Source organism: Salmo salar, chromosome 20 (assembly GCF_965601325.2).
Source record: "Salmo salar chromosome 20, fSalSal1, whole genome shotgun sequence".
Lineage (NCBI taxonomy): Eukaryota > Metazoa > Chordata > Actinopteri > Salmoniformes > Salmonidae > Salmo > Salmo salar.
In genome coordinates this window covers 64,259,212-64,275,893 of record NC_138310.1, presented here as the reverse complement: position 1 = coordinate 64,275,893, position 16,682 = coordinate 64,259,212, and the positions used below count along the sequence as shown (strand labels likewise).

The 16,682-nt window shown below is 41.7% G+C and overlaps 1 protein-coding gene across 2 annotated transcripts; it reads left to right on the top strand.

The window, feature by feature from the left end:
• The first annotated feature begins 5,011 nt into the window (after window positions 1–5,011).
• On the top strand, window positions 5,012–9,886 carry LOC106581172 (alpha-2-antiplasmin). 2 transcript variants are annotated; one of them, XM_014163049.3, is made up of 9 exons: window positions 5,012–5,143; window positions 6,016–6,089; window positions 6,181–6,255; window positions 6,348–6,654; window positions 7,058–7,201; window positions 7,981–8,169; window positions 8,289–8,431; window positions 8,739–8,943; window positions 9,186–9,886. In XM_014163049.3, exons 2-9 carry the CDS (start codon window positions 6,027–6,029, stop codon window positions 9,548–9,550), a joined length of 1,491 nt encoding a protein of 496 aa, XP_014018524.2. In that variant the 5' UTR covers window positions 5,012–5,143; window positions 6,016–6,026; the 3' UTR covers window positions 9,551–9,886. The 2 variants fall into 2 exon arrangements, with proteins under 2 accessions (XP_014018524.2, XP_045559749.1); XM_045703793.2 differs by having other exon boundaries at window positions 6,178–6,255.
• The last annotated feature ends 6,796 nt before the right edge of the window (window positions 9,887–16,682 follow it).

The window sequence follows — 16,682 nt, the reverse complement described above, 5'->3', positions numbered from 1 at the left end:
CTGATAAAGAAAGGATCAGTCTATAATTTTAATGGTAGGTTTATTTGAACAGTGAGAGACAGAATAACAACAAAAATATCCAGAAAAACGCATGCCAAAAATGTTATAAATTGATTTGCATTTTAATGAGGGAAATAAGTATTTGACCACCTCTCAAACAGAAAGATTTCTGGCTCCCAGGTGTCTTTTATACAGATAACGAGCTGAGATTAGGAGCACACTCTTAAAGGGAGTGCTCCTAACCGCAGCTTGTTACCTATAAAAAAGACACCTGTCCACAGAAGCAATCAATCAGATTCCAAACTCTCCACCATGGCCAAGACCAAAGAGCTCTCCAAGGATGTCAGGGACAAGATTGTAGACCTACACAAGCCTGGAATGGGCTACAAGACCATCGCCAAGAAGCTTGGTGAGAAGGTGACAACGTTTGGTGCGATTATTCGCAAATGGAAGAAACACAAAAGAACTGTCAATATCCCTCAGCCTGGGGCTCCATGCAAGATCTCACCTCGTGGAGTTGCAATGATCATGAGAACGGTGAGGAATCAGCCCAGAACTACACGGGAGGATCTTGTCAATGATCTCAAGGCAGCTGGGACCATAGTCACCAAGAAAACAATTGGTAACACACTACGCCGTGAAGGACTGAAATCCTGCAGTGCCAGCAAGGTCCCCCTGCTCAAGAATACATGCCCGTCTGAAGTTTGGCAATGAACATCTGAATGATTCAGAGGACAACTGGTGAAAGTGTTGTGGTCAGATGAGACCAAAATGGAGCTCTTTGGCATCAACTCAACTCGCCGTGTTTGGAGGAGGAGGAATGCTGCCTATGACCCCAAGAACACCATCTCCACCGTCAAACATGGAGGTGGAAACATTATGCTTTGGGGGTGTTTTTCTGCTAAGGGGACAGGACAACTTCACCGCATCAAAGGGACGATGGACGGGGCCATGTACCGTCAAATCTTGGGTGAGAACATCCTTCCCTCAGCCAGGGCATTGAAAATGGGTCGTGGATGGGTATTCCGGCATGACAATGACCCAAAACACACAGCCAAGGCAACAAAGGAGTGGCTCAAGAAGAAGCACATTAAGGTCCTGGAGTGGCATAGCCAGTCTCCAGACCTTAATCCCATAGAAAATCTGTGGAGGGAGCTGAAGGTTCGAGTTGCCAAACGTCAGCCTCGAAAAGATCTGCAAAGAGAAGTGGGACAAAATCCCTCCTGAGATGTGTGCAAACCTGGTGGCCAACTACAAGAAACGTCTGACCTCTGTGATTGCCAACCAGGGTTTTGCCACCAAGTACTTAGTCATGTTTTGCAGAGGGGTCAAATACTTATTTCCCTCATTAAAATGCAAATCATTTTATAACATTTTTGACATGCGTTTTTCTGGATTTTTTTGTTGTTATTCTGTCTCTCACTGTTCAAATAAATCAACCATTAAAATTATAGACTGATAATTTCTTTGTCAGTGGGCAAACGTACAAAATCAGCAGGGGATCAAATACTTTTTTCCCCCACGGTATATGAGCCTCAAACTGAGGGCACTTTGCCCGTCTGCTCTGCTGTAGTCAACGACCAAAATAAAGATGAAGTGTTGTATCACTCATTCGAGGATAGATCTACTGTATGGGGCAACTAAACACTTGATTATGACTTTTAGCATTTATCTATAGATCTTATATTATGAAGAAGATTCTTATCCTTGACTCGGTCAATATTATTTTCAAAAGGAACTGCTCAGGAAGGTGGAGCCAAACATGGCTCTGATGTAGTGTTGGTACTTTCCAAATAGATGCATACCTATCAAACAACACCAAAAAAGACTGATTCACATTTCACACACCCACACCTATCATTATTATCATTATTATTATTAGATTATTATAATCTGGTTTCAGATCTGGTCATGGGTGCACCTGAGCCACGCTCAAGGTCCTAAACGATATCATAACCGCCATCAATAAGAGACATTACTGTGCAGCCGTATTCATCGACCTGGCCAAGGCTTTTGACTCTGTCAATCACCACATTCTTATTGGCAGACTCGACAGCCTTGGTTTCTCAAATGATTGCCTAGCCTGGTTCACCAACTACTTCTCTGATAGAGTTCAGTGTGTCAAATCGGAGGGCCTGTTGTCCGGACCTCTGGCAGTCTCTATGGGTGTGCTACAGGGTTCAATTCTCGGGCCTACTCTCTTCTCTGTATACATCAATGATGTTGCTCTTGCTGCTGGTGATTCTCTGATTCACCTCTACGCAGACGACACCATTCTGTATACTTCTGGCCCTTCTTTGGACACTGTGTTAACTAACCTCCAGACGAGCTTCAATGCCATACAACTCTCCTTCCGTGGCCTCCAACAGCTCTTAAACGCAAGTAAAACCAAATGCATGCTATTCAATCGATCACTGCCCGCACCTGCTCGCCCGTCCAGCATCACTACTCTGGACGGCTCTGACTTAGAATACGTGGACAGCTACAAATACCTGGGTGTCTGGTTAGACTGTAAACTCTCCTTCCAGACTCACATCAAACATCTCCAATCCAAAATTAAATCTAGAATCGGCTTCCTATATCGCAACAAAGCATCCTTCACTCATGCTGCCAAACATACCCTCGTAAAACTGACCATCCTACCGATCCTCGACTTCGGTGATGTTATTTATAAAATAGCCTCCAACACTCTACTCAACAAGCTGGATGCAGTCTATCACAGTGCCATCTGTTTTGTCACCAAAGCCCCATACACTACCCACCATTGCGACCTGGAAGCTCTCGTTGGTTGGCCCTCGCTTCATACTCGTCGCCAAACCCACTGGCTACAGGTTATTTACAAGTTTCTGCTAGGTAAAGCCCCGCCTTATCTCAGCTCACTGGTCACCATAGCAGCACCCACCTGTAGCACGCGCTCCAGCAGGTATATCTCTCTGGTCACCCCCAAAGCCAATTCCTCCTTTGGTCGTCTTTCCTTCCAGTTCTCTACTGTCAATGACTGGAACGAACTGCAAAAATCTCTGAAGCTGGAGACTCATATCTCCCTCAATAGCTTTAAGCACCAGCTGTCAGAGCAGCTCACAGATCACTGCACCTGTACATAGCCCATCTGTAAACAGCCCATCTATCTACCTACCTCATCCCCATACTGTATTTATTTATTTATCTTGCTCCTTTGCACCCCAGTATCTCTACGTGCACATTCATCTTCTGCACATCTACCATTCCAGTGTTTAATTGCTATATTGTAATTTCTTCGCCACCATGGCCTATTTATTGCCTTAACTTACCTCATTTGCACTCACTGTATATAGACTTTTAGTTTTCTTTTGTTCTACTGTATGTTTTGTTCATTCCATGTGTAACTCTATGTTGTTGTATGTGTCGAATTGCTATGCTTTATCTTGGCCAGGTCGCAGTTTATTTAACCAGCCTACCTGGTTAAATAAAGGTGAAATAAAAGTTAAATAAAATGCATCACCATGCATCAGGTGCACTGAATAACTATGCTGTATTTCTAGATGAGAAAAAATAAAAAAATACATTTTAAGTCTATTTGCCATGTCTTTCTAAAGAAGTAATGCTTTATCTCACCTTACATTGTTTCTAAATTGTAAAAATAAACCAACACAAGACCATTTGATTTTACAAGTGTTAATGCATCTACTTAATGCAGACAAGCTGAAGGCTTGACAAGTGGGATGGCAGAGTCACAATGTGATTCTTCAACCTGTAACTGCTGTGTGCCAAGGTCACATGGTCAAATCCTACTGCACAATAAGGAGCACCATTTATCAAGCTATTCTCGATCACATTTTAAGATTATTTTACAATTGAATGGTTTAATATTAGCGTCGTTAACATTTCTTTTGAATAATTCTGAACCATGGTTGCCGATAGAAACAATCAGTTTGTAGGCCTAATTAAAGAAAGGTTGTTTTTATGTAATGTATCATGATGAAACCCACTCAGACATTAAGCAAGCAATGTGTTTGGACTCTAATTTGTCCATAACATCGACTAGCATAGGAACAAAGAATCCAAGCCAAGACCCAATTGACTTTTTTATTGTAATAACTATGCCTTATATGTAATCACAAATTGGCAGTATAAGAAAAGAATGGCAAGAAAAAGCCAGTGTATGTACCTTGTTATCCTGAATTGGATGCTTATCTCTTCCACCATAACACCTGTTACCAAAGTTTTCACTCCTGTTCTTAGTCAATCTTCAAGACAGTCTACTCTGCTCCCAAGGGTGTCTGTGCTCTTCTGCACTTTTATGAGGTGCATTACCATCCATGACCTCAACACAGTCTTTTTTGGAGAGAACCGTCAACCTTGGCTCATCCAGTTGTTTAACAGGCCACAAGGGTCACCATGTTCCCACGAGGCTCGCTCCTCTGATTTTTTTGTGGTTCCTTTGACTTTTGTATTGTCTAATAATCAAAAATGTACTTTCTTTTCAAAAGGAATTAAGTAACACCTTGATGGTCAAACTGATGTCCATTACAACATTTTGATGAGAGAAGTACTCATTTTATTTAACAGGTTTAATAAAATATTACCTACACAATGTGCTTGTTTCAGGTTTTTACATGAGTCAGAAATGTTTGTATATTGTCAGTCCTCACCAAATCCTCCTCTCTTATTCTCCTCTCTGTTGCAAGCAACTCAGAGAGCGCAACATTTAGGGTTCTTGTTGGACAAAGTCCCCTCCTGATGTTTTTAGAAAAATGTCTGTCAGCTCAGCTGCAGTCATGTGATCTGGTAGATACCACCTACTGTTTTATGTTGAGTGGTAAAAACTTTTATCTGTTATGCAGTGTAGCTACGTTCTGTTTCTACCCATCCAATCAGTCTAATGCCAATTTTGTCAGGTTTGGAGTTGCTTCATACCAGGTTTGGAGTTGCTTCAAGTTTCAGGCTCTGTCAGGCTCACTGTTTAACCCCTGAATCGGTCTCAATATTTACATTTACAAACAAGTAGTGACATATATGAAGCACAGATCAATAAAAGTTGAAATTTAACAGCCTGCTGAGCAACTCCCAGTCTTTTGCAAAGGAAGAATTCTGCTATTACACATTCAGTGTGTGTGTGTCTCTTTAGACAGGATAGCAGGTCTCCCATCTTAATTTTGTCAAGGTAAGAACAAACATTTGGGAATTTATGATATGGCTTATGATTTCATTGACTTACACTTTCATTTATACAAGTCATAAGGTTTCAGCTAAACCTTTGCCTCAGGGTAATAGTAGTAGGACCAGTAGTAAAATATAGTATCGTTATAATTATAGTAATAGTATAACACTTGAGGTTGCCCTTTGATTATGTGCGTTCATTTAAACCAAATGTCACCAAACTTTCCATTTAATTGCAAACTGTTTTTTAAATGTTGTTTTCCTGTTTTTGGTATGTTATGAAGAAATAGCAAGTGGTTAATGTCCCTGGTCATAAAATATTAAAGTAATTCCTCTCAATGTGTACTTGTGGCAAGGCTTGCCATTATGTAGATACAGCTAGTATAGCTAGCTGGTGGTACCAGCTGCTGGTCTTGCTAACCAGATTTACCAGAGCAAGAGAGCCCAAAATGTTAAGCTGTTTGTACCTGGTCACCATCTTTCAGGTGTTCTTTTTAAATTAAGACTGTAGTTGCCATACAGAGAGGGAGGCTAGAGGGAGAGACGGGATTATAGACTTCTAAATGTGCATCCCAAATTAAGTAAAAAAATATATATATACTGGTGAGAATGTTTTGTATGATATACCTCAGTACATTCATGTTTTCTTCCAGGGAAAAGTCTGTTTTGTAATGTTTTCTATTTTCAAATGAGATACACTGCTGTACCATGCTAAAGAAGTTAATAGAACTGTTTTGTGTTTGTCATTGCGAAAGACTGGATTATCAAGCCTAAATGTCAGTTTCTTGTCGTCCTTCACCTGTCATTCATTCCATTGACAGGAATTGAGTGGGCCAGTCTCATTGAGTAATAGCTTTTTACCCTCTGTTGTTTCAGGCTGGCTGTTCATGGACATGGACCTTTGTCTACTATCACTCCTGTTGTTCTGTGTCTGCAGACAAGAACTAACTGTAAAGCACTGAAATTAATCATCAACATCAATCGTGACTACTTTTTCTGAATGATGTGCATTCTCATATCACTGTTTTTCCCTTCAAGCAGAATGGAGAGGTGTCAAATGATGCTCCAATCCCTCTGGTCCCTCTCATCCCATTGATGCCCAGCCACCCTAAAGAGGTCAGTTGCCAAAGCAGAATGCATAGCTCTCATACCATCCACGTGCCTTTTCACTCTACATTCTCTTAACCCAACACAATCCACTTTTCCAGGAATCAGGGACTTCTGCCCCCAGTACACAGGAGCCTCAAAACACAAGTCCCACCTCATATACAAGCATCGCTTATCCCCTCGTGACAGCCAGTGCCCTGGGCGGGGGCTCATCTGAGGAGGATAATCAGGGACAGGATGGGGGTTGTAGGGCCCAGGCTCGCAGGCCAAAATCCAGGCAGGCCTTAGCTGGTTCCATCCAGAGGCTGGGCATGAAGCTATTGGGCCAGATGAAAACAGGACCTGAGCAGCCCAATGTCATTATATCCCCCCTCAGCATATCCCTGGCACTCTCCCAGCTGGCTCTGGGTATGACATATTCTGTTTTTGGTGTTTTTTTTAGGAGTGATTAAAACATTTTAGGAATGTAGTTATCTATGCTCTTTCAGTATCATCTGTACTTGGCATGGTTTACAGTACCAGCATCACAACCTCTTAGCCTATGTCCCAAATGGCACCCTATTCCCTATATAATGCCCTACTTGTGACCATAGGACACGTTTAGACTCAACATAACCTAATTGAATAAGTACTTGTTTGTTGTAAATGTTAAGAGCTCAATGCAAATTGTATTCATCACGTGTACAGATAACAGCAGGAATCAAAGGTGCAGCTAAATGCCTGTGTGTTAGTTCACTCAACATTGCAGTCCAATAATCAATAAGCTGCAGCATGTTACATCATCATCATCATGTCTATGTATGTATCTTAGGAGCCATGAATGAGACAGAGGAGCTGCTCATGCACCATCTCCATGGAGATACTCTGCCCTGCTACCACATGTCTCTACACTACTTCCTGGAACGCCTCCGCAAGAGCGACCTGCAAGTGGCCTCACGCCTCTACCTGCAACCAGGTCAGAGCTTTCTGCTTCAGGGTTGGGGTCAATTCCATTTCAATTCCAGTTAGTTCATGAAGTATACTGAAATTCCATTTCCAAATCTCTTCAATGCTTTTCATAGAGGAACCATTGGAATTGGAATTTGTTTATTTTCTTAACCTTTTACTGCAGTGGGCTAAATCAGGGTCACACAGTGTTTTTTGGTAGTCTTAAACAAATCTACTTTGAAACCAAAGTATACACCTCACACACATTTGTGGGCTTATAAAAAGAAGGCACCTGTACCATGTCAGATATAGAGTTGAAATGTAGTGAATTTTGAGTTTACATCCCAATATTACACTTTATATACATCACAGAAGACTGAAATATAACAAAATCATTTGACAAAGAAACATCGGATTTTCAACGTTTAAAATCATGTTTATTAATTATGAAATTATGAACAATATGAATAACATTCTACCCATGAGGCCACTAGAGGGCGATGTGGTCATTTGACTGCAGGAAAGGGAGTTGAAATGGTATTGACCCCAACCCTTCACTGGTTACTTGAGTAAGAGGGTTAGGAAGTTGATGGAACATAAAGGAAACGGACCTGGAAATGGAAGGAAGCTAATGACAATAGACACATGTTATGATTGAGTGTTCAGAAGTTCAAACAAGTGACATTGAATGAAACAATACTCTAAATGGCCAGATTTAAATAAGAAAGTACTGATGTGTTACTGACTTTATGACTTCACAATGATATTATGATTATGTCTGAAAGAGTCTTTTGATGTCTGTTTCAGGGTTTGAGCCCAAACCAGAGTTTATTCATCAGTCTCAGGATGCATATGGCTCAGAGCCAGTGACCTTGGAAGGGCTGGCTGAGGTCAACGAGTGGGTAGAGAGGGCCACAAATGGAAAAGTGACTGACTTCCTGACCAGTCTGCCGCCCAATCTGCTTCTCATGCTCATCAATGCTGTCCATTTCAAAGGTTTGTCATAGTATCTATCTACTAAATTCACAATTCTATTTCCTGCCTGGCATTATCAGTCTGTCCTTAAATGTTTTTTTTCTTCTAATATCTCCATAATCACCCATTGGCCTAAATAGGAGAATGGAAGGCTCGTTTTGACCCACGATTTACCTCCAAAGATGTCTTCTACATTGACGACAAGCACATGGTCAATGTTGACATGATGATGGGGCCCAAATACCCCTTAAGTCTGCTCATTGATAATGATCTGGAAGCTCAGGTAAGACTCTCAATCCCTTTTGTCGTCCCCCCCCAGCTTGACTATTTATGTTTTTCATAATTTTACCATCCATCACTCTCTACATGTAGTATATACTGTACCTGTATACTGTGTTATATTATATTTCAGATATTACTCCCAAATGGTATTTGTGTCCTTTTAATTATTTTTTTTTTACATATTGTCTTCTTTTTGTAATTTCTCTCCTTTAATTTCACTATTCACCTTCCTACTTTCCTGAGGCACAAAATTGTTGCACACTACATTACCTTCTATTTCTCATCATTCTCCTTGTCTTCCTGTGCAGGTGGCTCGCTTCCCCTTCAACAATCAGATGAGCCTGCTGATAGTGATGCCCATGAATGGCCAGGTGAATAGGTCAGCCCTCGCAGCAAAGCTCAACATCTCTGACCTGTACAACCGCCTGCCCAGAGAGAGACCCATGCAGGTCAAGCTGCCCAAATTCAAACTGGACTACAGCCAGGACCTGCAGGAGGCTCTGACCAACATTGGTAAGTAGTGGAAGATCCATCAGCAGCCTAGATTAATATGTGAAGTGAGTACACTAGTGAAGACATTCACAGATAATAAGACTTGAAGCACAAGGGAAGGAGTGATAAAGATTTAAAACAATTGTTCCATGTTATTCTTCTACACTAATTGAAATTACTGCCAGAAGCTGTAAGTCTTTTGAAAACTTTAGAACTGCCAGTCTTTCTCTTATACCTAAGTGTGTGATTTGTCTTATTCTCAGGTATGGGGGAGTTGTTTGCTAGTCCCAATCTGGCAGCCATAGCTGAGGGCCCTCTGCTGGTGTCCAGTGTGCAGCACAAGTCCAGTATGGAGATCACTGAGGAGGGAGCAGAGGCTGCTGCAGCAACCAGCCTGGTCATCTCACGGTCCAACCCCTCTTTTACTCTCAACCAGCCCTTCTTCTTTGCCCTCATGGACGATAAGACACAAGCACCAGTCTTCCTGGGCATCATCACCAACCCTAACCCTAGAGCTTCTGCTATGCAGAATAGTGGAGGGTCTGCCAACCTAGATAAAGTACTGTTCCCCATTGATGACAAGAATGACAAGCATTATCATCACTCTTTTGGTGGGCCACCAAAGTAAGCCGAAACCTCATTCACTGTGGGGAGATTGAGACCATTATCTATTGACCTTGAACTGCACTGCTGTCTGTCAGAGAGGAAGCAAATCCAGATGAGCAACTCCAATGCATGACAACAGCCCAAGTTATCCAAATGGTCAGCTGGATTGAAATGCAAGAATTGTTCTAAGTGTGTCAAAATATAAACAAGCAACGGTTGTTTTTCTTTTTTTCTTTAGTTTTATTTTAAATACACAACACACTGAGGTGCCCCACATTCTCTAATGAAGTTTACTGCTGATTAAAAATACTAGTATTTCTATCTGATGTTTTGGATTAAATGTATCATGAAAATGCAATATTGTGTCCGGATTTATTACGCTACTTGATGAGACATTAAACATGTCTAAATCCTGTGAGATTATTTGGTGTTTTTGAAATTTTGGCCCTATATTTTACATTTTATTTTGTGCATAATTTATGAATAACAAACATGCCCTATCAATGCTTTAGGTCAACTCTGCAGTGCTGTTTAGATGAAAAGAAACTAACAAATGGGTTTGAAAAAACGGTCAATTCATGTCAAGCTTTATTTTACACAATATACCTCACAAACATTGCAAAGAGATTTTTCCCTTATATTTACTGTTAAATTCTGGTATTTTCAGAATACAAATCATGCCACACAAATCCAAGTAGGCAAACAAATTACCAAAGGATCACTGAACTGCAGCTATTCAAAAAACTCACGAGGTGGCGATATAAGATCCTTTGAGATTCAGCTCAGGGTCAGTAAGGACCTGGGATTCTATGGATTTTATATGGTGGGGAAAAAAGATGCATAATTAGGGATTCAACAGCAGCAAACCTGGTGAAACCCTACTGTACAGTGAGGGAAAAAAGTATTTGATCCCCTGCTGATTTTGTACATTTGGCCACTGACAAAGAAATGATCAGTCTATACTTTTAATGGTAGGTTTATTTGAACAGTGAGAGACAGAATAACAACAAAAAAATCCAGTAAAACCCATGTCAAAAATGTTATTAAATGATTTGCATTTTAATGAGGGAAATAAGTATTTGACCCCCTCTCAATCAGAAAGATTTCTGGCTCCCAGGTGTCTTTTATACAGGTAAGGGAGTGCTCCTAATCTCAGTTTGTTACCTGTATAAAAGACACCTGTCCACAGAAGCAATCAATCAGATTCCAAACTCTCCACCATGGCCAAGACCAAAGAGCTCTCCAAGGATGTCAGGGACAAGATAGTAGACCTACACAAGGCTGGAATGGGCTACAAGACCATCGCCAAGCAGCTTGATGAGAAAGTGACAACAGTTGGTGCGATTATTCGCAAATGGAAGAAACACAAGGTAACGGTCATCGTAAGGAGTGGACCAAAATGCAGCGGGTATAATGATCAACTTCTTTAATTTATTAAAGAAAAACACTTAAACAAAACAAAATGACGAAAACAGTCCAATAAGGTGCACAGACTATACTGGAAACAACCACCCACAAAACACAAGAGAAAACTAACCCAACTAAATTTGGCCTCCAATTAGAGGCAACGACAACCAGCTGCTTCTAATTGGAGGTCCTACCAAAACCCCAACATAGAAATAGAAAAACTAGATAAACACATAGAAATAGAAAGTGTATAACATCAACCAAAAAACCCGAACCACACAAAACAAACACCCCCTGCCACGCCCTGACCAAACTACAATAACAAATAACCCCCTTTACTGGTCAGGACGTGACACACAAAAGAACTGTCAATCTCCCTCGGCCTGGGGCTCCATGCAAGATCTCACCTTGTGGGGTTGCAATGATCATGAGAACGGTGAGGAATCAGCCCAGAACTACACGGGAGGATCTTGTCAATGATCTCAAGGCAGCTGGGACCATAGTCACCAAGAAAACAATTGGTAACACTACGCCGTGAAGGACTGAAATCCGCAGCGCCCGCAAGGTCCCCCTGCTCAAGAAAGCACATATACATGCCCGTCTGAAGTTTGCCAATGAACATCTGAATGATTCAGAGGACAACTGGGTGAAAGTGTTGTGGTCAGATGAGACCAAAATGGAGCTCTTTGGCATCAACTCAACTCACCGTGCTTGGAGGAGGAGAAATGCTGCCTATGACCCCAAGAACACCATCCCCACCGTCAAACATGGAGGTGGAAACATTATGCTTTGGGGGTGTTTTTCTGCTAAGGGGACAGGACAACTTCACCACATCAAAGGGACAATGGACGGGGCCATGTACCGTCAAATCTTGGGTGAGAACCTCCTTCCCTCAGCCAGGGCATTAAAAATGGGTCGTGGATGGGTATTCCAGCATGACAATGACCCAAAACACACGGCCAAGGCAACAAAGGAGTGGCTCAAGAAGAAGCACATTAAGGTCCTGGAGTGGCCTAGCCAGTCTCCAGACCTTAATCCCATAGAAAATCTGTGGAGGGAGCTGAAGGTTCGAGTCGCCAAACGTCAGCCTCGAAACCTTAATGACTTGGAGAAGATCTGCAAAGAGGAGTGGGACAAAGTCCCTCCTGAGATGTGTGCAAACCTGGTGGCCAACTACAAGAAATGTCTGACCTCTGTGATTGCCAACAAGGGTTTTGCCACCAAGTACTAAGTCATGTTTTGCAGAGGGGTCAAATACTTATTTCCCTCATTAAAATGCAAATTATTTTAAAACATTTTTGACATGCGTTTTTGTGGATTTTTTTGTTGTTATTCTGTCACTTACTGTTCAAATAAACCTACCATTAAAATTATAGACTGATCATTTCTTTGTCAGTGGGCAAACGTACAAAATCAGCAGGGGCTCAAATACTTTTTTTTCCCTCCCTGTATTTGTTCCGGTTCATTATTGCAAGGGGTTAAAACAGCGACGCATTATGGTGAAAAAAATGCTAATTCCTGTGCGATCTAAAGGCCGAGGATTGTGCAATTTAGCAACATGGTAAAAGCCGAAGGGCCCATGGTGGTGCTATAATAAGCAATTAAAAATGTTAACTTTGAAAGGTCTGCCCCTGCACCCTGTGTGAACTAAAGTCATATAACTCACAAGGAACAAATTTGCCTCAAACTCAAAGTCCACCATGATGGATTTTGTGAGAAAAAAATATATATACACTACCGTTCAAAAGTTTGAGGTCACTTAGAAATTTCCTTGTTTTTGAAAGAAAAGCCATTTTTTTGTCCATTAAAATAACATCAAATCGATCAGAAATACAGTGTAGACATTGTTAATGTTGTAAATGACAATTGTAGCTGGAAACGGTAGATTTTTGAAGGAATATCTACATAGGCGTACAGAGGCCCATTATCAGCAACCATCACTCCTGTGTTCCAATGGCACGTTGTGTTAGCTAATCCAAGTTTATCATTTTAAAAGGCTAGTTGTGTCACGTCCTGACCAGTAAGGGGTCATTTGTCATTGTAGTATGGTCAGGGCGTGGCAGGGGGTGTTTGTTTTGTGTGTTTGGGGGTTTTTTGGTTCTAGGGGATTTTGGTTCTAGTTTTCTATTTCTAGGTTTCTTTTCCATGTTTGGCCGAGTATGGTTTCCAATCAGAGGCAGGTGTTTTTCGTTGTCTCTGATTGGAAGCCATACTTAGGCAGCCTGTGTTTTCCTTTGGGTTTGTGGGTGGTTGCTTTCTGTATAGTCTGTGTACCTTGCAGAACTGTTGATTGTCGGTTTATTATTTTTGTTTAAGTGTTCACTTTATAAATAATAAAAGAAGATGAGCACTATACCCACTGCGTTTTGGTCACCCTTCATCACACCTGTGACAAGTTGATCATTGATCGAAAACCCTTTTGCAATTACGTTAGCACAGCTGAAAACTGTAGTTCTGATTAAAGAAGCAATAAAACTGTCCACCTTTAGACTAGTTGAGTATCTGGAGCATCAGCATTTGTGGGTTCGATTACAGGCTCAAAATGGCCAGAAACAAAGACCTTTCTTCTGAAACTCGTCAGCCTATTCTTGTTCTGAGAAATGAAGGCTATTCCATGCGAGAAATTGCCAAGAAACTGAAGATCTCGTACAACGCTGTGTACTCTTCCCTTCACAGAACAGCGCAAACTGGCTCCAACCAGAATAGAAAGAAGAGTGGGAGGCCCCGGTGCACAACTGCGCAAGAGGACAAGTACATTAGTGTCTTGTTTGAAAAACAGAAACAGATTCCTGTCTAGCAGGAAATCATGCACAGAATGAGCAGTATGGCTGGTGGCATTGTAATTCTGGAGGATCATGTCATGATGAGCCTGCAAGAAGGGTACCACATGAGGAAGGAGAATGTTTTCCCTGTAACGCACAATGTTGAGATTACCTGCAATGACAACAAGCTCAGTCTGATGATGCTGTGACACACCGCCCCAGACCATGACGGACCCTCCACCTCCAAATCGATCCCGCTCCAGAGTACAGGCCTCGGTGTAACGCTCATTCCTTCGACGATAAACGCGAATCCGACTATCACCGCTGGTGAGACAAAACCGCGACTCGTTGGACCAGTCCTGTCTGGTCCAACGACGGTGGGTTTGTGCCATAGGCGATATTGTTGCGGTGATGTCTGATGAGGACCTGCCTTACAACAGCCCTACAAGCCCTCTGTCCAGCCTCTCTCAGCCTATTGCGGGCAGTCTGAGCACTGATGGAGGGATTGTGCATTCCTGGTGTAACTCGGGCAGTTGTTGTTGCCATCCTGTACCTGTCCTGCAGGTGTGATGTTCGGATGTACCAATCCTGTGCAGGTGTTGTTACACGTGGTCTGCCACTGCGAGGACGATCAGCTGTCTGTCCTGTCTCCCTGTAGCGCTGTCTTAGGCGTCTCACAGCACGGATATTGCAATTTATTGCGCTGGCCACATCTGCAGTCCTCATGCCTCCTTGCAGCATGCCTAAGGCACGTTCACGCAGATGAGCAGGGACCCTGGACATCTTTATTTGGGTGTTTTTCAGAGTCAGTAGAAAGGCCTCTTTAGTGTCCTAAGTTTTAATAACTGTGACCTTAATTGCCTATTGTCTGTAAGCTCTTAGTGTCTTAACGACCGTTCCACAGGTACATGTTCATTAATTGTTTATGGTTCATTGAACAAGCATGGGAAACAGTGTTTAAACCCTTTACAATAAAGATCTGTGAAGTAATTTAGATTATCTTTGAAAGACAGGGTCCTGAAAAAGGGATGTTTCTTTTTTTTGCTGAGTTTAGTAACGAAAAAAGTGTTAAACAAATCAAAATATATTTTATATTTGAGATTCTTTGAAGTAGCCACCCTTTGCCTTGATGACAACTTTGCACTCTCTTGGCATTCTCTCAACCAGCTTCATGAGGTAGTTACCTGGAGTGCTTTTCCAGCAGTCTTGAAGGAGTTCCCACAAATGCTGAGCACTTGTTGGTTGCTTTTCTTTCACTCTGTGGTCCAACTCATCCCAAATCATCTCAATTGGGTTGAGGTCGGGTGATTGTGGAGGCCAGGTCATCTGATGCAGCACTCCATCACTCTCCTTCTTGGTCAAATATCCCTTACACAGCCCGGAGGTGTGTTTTGGGTCATTGTTCTGTTGAAAAGCAAATGATAGTCCCACTAAGCGCAAACCAGATGGGTTGGCGTATGGCTGCAGTATGCTGTGGTAGCCAAGCTGATTAAGTGTGCCTTAAATTCTAAATAAATCACAGACAGTGTCACCAGCAAAGCACCCCCACACCATCACACCTCATCCTCCTCCATGCTTCTCGGTGGGAACCACACATGCGGAGATCATCCGTTCACCTACTCTGCGTCTCACAAAGACACGGCGGTTGGAACCAAAAATCTCAAATTTGGACTCATCAGATCGAATGAGAGATTTCCACCGGTCTAATGTCCATTGCTTGTGTTTCTTGGCCCAAACAAGTATCTTTTCATTATTGTAGTCCTTTAGTATTGGTTTCTTTGCAGAAATTCGACCATGAAGGCCTGATTCACGCAGTCTCCTCTCAACAGTTTATGTTGAGATGTGTCCGTTACTTGAACTCTGTGAAGCATTTATTTAGGCTGCAATTTCTGAGGCTGGTAACTCTAATGAACGTATCTTCTGCAGCAGAGGTAACTCTGGGTCTTCCTTTCCTGTGGTGGTCCCCATGAGAGACAGTTTCATCATAGTGCTTGATGGGTTTTGCGACTGCACCTGAAGAAACTTAAAAAATTATTGAAAAGTTCCAGATTGACTGACCTTCTTAAAGTAATGATGGAATGTTGTTTCTCTTTGCTTATTTGAGATGTTCTTGCCATAACATGGGCTTGGTATGATTCCATAGGTGTTATTTTATTCTACAATGTAGAAAACAGTCAAAATAAAGAAAAATCCTTGAATGAGTTGGTGTGTACAAACTTCTGACTGGTACTGTATATAAACAAATACTTTTACTCAAATAGTATTTTGCTGGATGACTTTCACTTTTATTTCAGTCATTTTCTATTTAGAAATCTTTACTTTTTCTCAAGTATGACAATTGGATACTTTTTCCACGACTGATTGCTGCTGTCTGTACAGGCCCAGAGGACTACACAGGGAATGGTCACAGAACAACATTACACTTCTTGGCTAATCATGTACAATTGCAAACATTATTCGTTTTAGGCAAGTAAATGTGTTGTTATCTATGAGGTGTACAGCTAGTAAAGGGTCTAATTTCTCTGTCACAATTTGAGTTATCAGTTCCATTTGAAAAAGCTAAAATCAAAAGCTATAAACAATTGTTCAATTTAATTATATAATAAATATTGAGATAACTGGTCATAGCTTACTTACATAATTGTTATCGTTGTTTATTCTCTCAGAGAGAAACAAAATCCGTCATTAATCTTAATTGATGTGATATTGAAAAAGTTGTAGTAAAGGTATTCAGGATCCCACCACCATTAAATCTAGCTTAAGCCTCCTCTCTCTCTCACCCTCTCTCTCTGTCTGTCTATCATCATTTTGTTCGTGAGTTCTCTTCACTCTCCTATTACCCATCATTATGTTCGTGAGGTCTCATCCCTCTCCTATTATCTTTTGGGATACTGAGTGTCGCAGCGGTCTAAGGCACTGTATCGCAGTGCTTGAGGCGTCACTACAGACCCGGGTTCAAGCCCTGGATGTATCTCAACCGGCCGT

Coding starts and splice junctions, on each gene's coding strand:
- LOC106581172 (XM_045703793.2), top strand. CDS start 6,027: ATGGACATGGACCTTTGTCTACTATCACTCCTGTTGTTCTGTGTCTGC. Junction 6,655..7,057: donor ACTCTCCCAGCTGGCTCTGG/GTATGACATATT, acceptor TATGTATCTTAG/GAGCCATGAATGAGACAGAG. Junction 8,944..9,185: donor GGAGGCTCTGACCAACATTG/GTAAGTAGTGGA, acceptor TCTTATTCTCAG/GTATGGGGGAGTTGTTTGCT.